The sequence below is a fragment of the Eschscholzia californica genome, unplaced genomic scaffold, assembly GCF_041429995.1.
Source record: "Eschscholzia californica isolate CP2 unplaced genomic scaffold, dmEscCali1.0.p SCAF_6, whole genome shotgun sequence".
In the NCBI taxonomy this organism is placed as follows: Eukaryota; Viridiplantae; Streptophyta; class Magnoliopsida; order Ranunculales; family Papaveraceae; genus Eschscholzia; species Eschscholzia californica.
In genome coordinates this window covers 33323072-33328883 of record NW_028238483.1, presented here as the reverse complement: position 1 = coordinate 33328883, position 5812 = coordinate 33323072, and the positions used below count along the sequence as shown (strand labels likewise).

The following is a 5812-nucleotide window of genomic DNA, read 5'->3' as shown; positions in this document are numbered from 1 at the left end:
AAAGACTAAAAGTACACTAAGACTGTACCCAAACACCCAAATTACTATACACAATTACGTAGGTAACGTAACACTGGGGAGACTCGGAAAAAGTAGTTGACTAGGCTGCCAACAAGGATCAAGTGAAATATAGTCCTTTTGGCCCTAGAGTGAAAAAAAGCTTTTCGACTTGTCTTTTTGATATTTTCATCCTTTCTCCATGAGACTATTCATGATCCATAAAAAAACCAAATCATTTTTTTTTCATGAAACAAATAAACCTGTACATACTAGATTTATTCCACCACGAAAAATATGATTTCGGAAAGACTAAATTTTAGTAGTTGATCTACTCCAAAAGATTGAGAAACACATAATATAGACTTACACTCTAACTTATGGGAGTATGGGAGTAGAGGCGCTAAGTGAATAGAATAGAGTTAAGATGTAAAAATGGGGTGGTTATCAAGTTTAAAAATAACCATACTTAAGGATCTTACCTTGACTTATATATTCCAATCAAGAATTCATTGTGTCGTGGTTGATGTGTTCGTTAATAGAATTATGATCAAGGTATAGTTCAAAATTTCGGTTTGTTTTCTTGGTGCACTCGAGTGTTTCATCAGTATGACACTTAAAGATGCGTTTTTAGTAGAATCTGGCACAAATCCTACTTGGACTAGGGATCACAATCTAGGGGGTCCAAGCACTCATAAGTAACAACGTCATCGATTTGAACTCGCAGTTTTCTATTTGTTTTTGGTTGTCACAATAGTCGGACAAACTCGTATAGTCAAATTGCGAATACTATCTAATAATGCTCAAAGCCTACCCATGAGCACAAAAAGGTCGGGCTTGTTGTGTATCTAGTTTTTAAGTTAAAAAATAAATCAAAACAAAAACCTGATTACTCAAGTGCCCATGTCAGCAGAAATCACGTACGTGGCAGCTTAGTTGTAATAGGATAGAGTTGGGGTTTGGTGAACGGAAACAGACACACTCATTGTCTTAGCTGTAGAGGAACGTTTGTTTGGTTGGTAAAAAAAACAGCAAGTGAGGAAACCTTTTTTTTAAGCTTTTGCGGCCAACCACACACACAAACAGTAGCCGAGAGACTGACTTCACTGAAGAGCTTGAGCCTGCTTTTATCACTTCCCACATCTACTTTCTCTCTTTCCTTTTTTTCCGATTCACTCATTACACTCTTTATCTCTCAATCAAACCAACTCTTTCTCCGCTACTATTATTCTTGGATCACCGGAAAAGTTTTAGGGCTAATCGGAAGTTATGCAAGACGGTTCAGATCTCTAATAATCTTTTTTTTTTTGTTACTTATTGTGGTTTTGAGATCTTCTTCAATGGGGAGTGTTTCATCTGAAGAAGAAGGTTTTGATCAACAGAGTGAGAGATTTGGAAGTTATAGTTTGAGTGCAGATATTAGTGAATCTGAAAGTTCAAGTAGTTTTTCTTGTCGACGTTGTTGTGATGAAGAAGGAGCTTCTAGTTCTATATCTTCTTCGCCGCTTCCATCTCGTATTGTTACTGGAAACTCCATTTTTCAAGCTGCTTCTTCACTGATGCTTCCAGTTATTGGTGGAAAAGATGTAGTTGTTTGGGAAGAGAAACCAGAGAAACGCCAAACTGATTTATCAGGTTAGTATGAGTTAATTTTGGGGAAAACCTAATTTACAGTCTATTTTGTTGCATTTGATGTTTAGTTTAGCGAAATCTTACCCCTAATCATGATAGTCAAGCAGTTTCTCTCTCTACTTGATCATATGTTAACTGCATTTGTTGCTTTTTGGGTTATTGTAGAGGTAGAGATGATGAAGGAGAGGTTTGCGAAGCTTCTTCTTGGAGAAGATATGTCAGGAGGAGGAAAGGGCGTTTGTACAGCTCTAGCCATCTCAAACGCCATTACTAATCTATCTGGTCAGTCCATTTTTGGTTAGGTTTTCCTTGACTAGTTTCTTGTAAGTTATTGATTTTGGATGAAATGTGTGAAAAACTGCAGCTACTGTGTTTGGTGAGTTATGGAGATTGGAGCCATTAGCTCCACAAAAGAAATCAATGTGGTGTAGAGAGATGGAATGGCTCTTAAGTGTTAGTGATTCGATTGTTGAACTAATTCCTTCTGTTCAAGATTTTCCTGGGGGTGGAACTTTTGAGGTCATGAAGCCTCGGCCTCGTTCTGATCTTTACGTTAATCTCCCAGCTCTCAAGAAACTTGATGCTATGTTACTTAGTATGCTTGAGGGTTTTCGTGATACCGAGTTTTGGTATGTCGATCGTGGGATAATTGTGGCGGATGCAAATGACGGTCATCCGCCGGCTTCTCCTCTTGGAAGGCCTTCTATTAGGCAGGAAGATAAGTGGTGGTTACCTTGCCCAAAAGTCCCGCCAAAGGGATTGTCAGAGGATTCACGAAAGAAATTGCAGCAATGTAGGGATTGTACTAATCAAATTCTTAAGGCCTCCATGGCGATTAATAGCTGTGTGCTTTCAGAAATGGAGATTCCTAGTGTATATTTCGAGTCATTGCCTAAGGTATACTCATTTTGCTACATTACTGTATTTTTCTCGGCTTATCCTGGAAGAACCGCTGAATAAGGCATGCTTTCTAGTATAATCCAAGACAACTGAATTGATATGCTTATTTTGCCAGAAATGACAAAAGAGATTCCTCTCTCAATGCATCAAATTATTTTATGCTTATGCAAATTTCGTGCCCTCTTCGTCTGGAAGTAATGTATGTAGTAGGTCTGATTCTGCCATAAACTTAATGATGGGACAAAACTGAAATGTGGCCCGCTGAATGTGATGATTCGTCGTCTGCAGAATAGGACTATTTAACAATTCTGTTTCTCTAATTTCTTGTCAATTATTTGTAGTTTTTCAGTGAAATTCTACATGTCTTTAGTAACATCACTGCATTCGAAAGTATTTGTTCCTTGAGACCAAATGGAATATTTTTGGAGTTTTTGCTGTGTAATTCAAATAAATTACTTCATTATAAAATTGAATTTGCATACAGCACTCTGATTTAGACGAGCTGAATTTCGTGATAGGTTGTCTTTTTCGCTACATTATAGGTTTCTTTATGGTGAATTAGATAGTCTTTTTTTTTATTGCAGAATGGAAAGTCGTGTTTGGGTGACATCATGTATCGCTATATAACAGCCAAGAAATTCTCACCAGAGTGCCTCTTGGATTGCTTGGACTTGTCATCAGAGCACCAAACGCTGGAAATAGCAAACAGCATCGAAGCAGCCATGCATATTTGGAGCCATAAGGGATGGAAAAAACATTTGGCTCGTGTGAAGTCAGAGAGATCTTCATGGGGTGGAAAGGTCAAGGGCCTAGTTGGCGACACGGAAAAGAGGGAACTTCTAGCACAGCGGGCAGAAACCCTCTTACTGAGCCTCAGGCTTCGGTATCCTGGACTCCCTCAGACTGTATTGGACATGAACAAGATTCAATACAACAAGGTAATGGTCGAATTCTTCTATTTCTGTTCAACTTGCTATTCATTCATTTGGTTGTCGGCGTAGTTTGGTTGCCATTGAAGTTTCATAATGAGCTACTGAACACTGGTTCAGGAATCGTTCAGATCATAACAAAAGCAGAAATTCTTAACGTTGTATGTTGTAAGGCTTCTAGTGGGATGATCATGAGATGATCAACCTGCAACGTTATTTACAAATGTCCATATTGTTTGTACACTGTTTATTGTCTTGTACAACTAGAAAAACTAACTCAAATTTGCAAATTTGGATCATATATATGTGAATTAAGCTCGTTTCTGTTTGTAGGATGTTGGGCAGTCGATCCTTGAAAGCTACTCGAGGGTGATGGAAAGCTTAGCCTTCAATATAATGGCAAGGATCGATGACTTACTTTACGTGGATGATGCAACTAGGAGATGTGTAGCAGCAGATTCGATATCTCTATTTGGCAGGGGAGGTTTAGGTAGCCTTCCCTTACAAAAGAGGATTCAACCTAGTCCGTTCACAATTCAGCACACTCCGTTTGCATCTCCATTTGCAACACCAACTTTCTGTTCTTCCACGCCAGTCAACGGAAGCCCTAAAAAACCACATCAGACCTCAAGCAAGAATGTCCAAGATAAGAGGTTAGAAAAATTGGTCTCAGCCGATAACGAGAAGGTCTGGTTGTATGCTGGAAACTTAAGTTCTAGGAGAGAGTACGGGTGCACTCCGGAACGAGATTAATTGGTTTTCTCGTACTGATCTTGTATTCCGAAAAGAAACAGACTTCAAGTTGGTTCAAAATCATGATATTGGTTTTTGATAGATCGGTTGATGTGGTCTAAGTTATAGCTGAAGCTGGGTTCTTCTCTTTGACTCGCATCTCTTGATCGAACAGTACCATCGTGACACGGGAGGTAATGACTGGATAATGGTATATTATTTAACTGCTGTTTATTTTACTGGTGAATCTGTAATTTTAGTTGGGACATGGTTTTAGATGAACAAAAAACCTTCACACTTTACAGAAGGATTTTACTTGCATCAATTGTGATAGAGAAGGTGGTAATGTAAGTCAGATCTGAAAACTCAATAGTGTAAATCTGAGAAAGGAATCTGTTAGAGTTATTTTGACTTGCTTTCTTGCTAGTTAATATTTGCTTTTGTGATGATATCCAAATGTTTAATGATTGTTCATTAATGGAAGTATTAAAGGGCACCATCGTTTTGGGTCCACAGGCTCTGCCAAGATTGAACTTTGATCTCGAACCATTATGAGATTGAAACCATTACTAAGTTAAAGTTGAGGTACTTCTCCGTTTTGGTTGCAACTAACTCATTTTATATTGTACAATCAATACATGTGAGCGAGCTCCTGTTCCATTATACTTTAGTACTTTACTGTCTGATAACGCCGGAGTGGTTTCTCTGTTAATTGTGGTGTCAATTTCCCATGTATACTGAGAAGCCAATATCACTGAGTGATGATCTTGCTAGTCATGGATCCTCTAGACTGGTAGAGGGTAACTGGGCGCCTACACCACCACAATGTATCTGTGATACTCATTTTTTGATGTTCTGAAAAATATGATGATCAATCAGATTTTACTGGACTGGTAGGGTTTTATATGTTAAGCACATTACCATTTATGAGAAGGTTCGTTTAGTTTGCTACTCCCACATTGGTGGTGAGACGGAGTGTGGGGTTCCTCTTAAGATGTTAAGTCTCCTTCCCTAATGAAGCCTTATAAAATCGTGAGCCCAGGTGTGCTAAAGCGGGCAGTATCACTAGCAGCCCAGAAGGTTGGTCCGCACCGTCGTATAACAGTAAAATAAAAATAAAAATGTGAAGGTGGTAAATACAGTGAGTGACGTGGCTAAATGAAAAGAGATGGGTCCGAGTGATTAAAGGAGTGACGTGTGAGTTTGTTGGGGAATGAGTGAGCATAATCATCATCATCATCAATAAGGTCAGTACAACAATATGGGCCCAAGGCCCACAAAGGTGTGGTCCGCTTAAACATCCGCATGCTGGTGGTCGGACCACATGGACGTGCATATCTTCTTCTTTTTTGCTGCAAAAAACACTGCCAGTTACTTAGACGTGTATTTTGTATTTTTCTTTTTTTGCTAGAGAAATTCTAATTTCTACATCCCACTTATGTAGTTATTTTTTGTTGAAATCCCACTTATGTAAATAGGCTGGCCTTGTTTACTCTTTCTCTAAGTCCGACTCATTTAGGCATGTTAATGGATAGCTAAATATCCTATCTGCATTCATGTTCCTGAAAATACAAAATATAGATATTTTATTGGGTAATTTTCGGCTACCCGATGTGAATTTG

At 38.6% G+C, this 5812-nt stretch overlaps 1 protein-coding gene across 1 annotated transcript; it reads left to right on the top strand.

Annotated features, from left to right (window-relative positions):
* Window positions 1–343: 343 nt before the first annotated feature.
* LOC147533800 (rop guanine nucleotide exchange factor 1-like) lies at window positions 344–4601 on the top strand. Its single transcript, XM_086646131.1, has 5 exons — window positions 344–1632; window positions 1795–1911; window positions 1994–2526; window positions 3114–3467; window positions 3792–4601. The coding sequence occupies exons 1-5, from the start codon at window positions 1338–1340 to the stop codon at window positions 4209–4211; spliced, it is 1719 nt and encodes a 572-aa protein (XP_086502257.1). The 5' UTR covers window positions 344–1337; the 3' UTR covers window positions 4212–4601.
* The last annotated feature ends 1211 nt before the right edge of the window (window positions 4602–5812 follow it).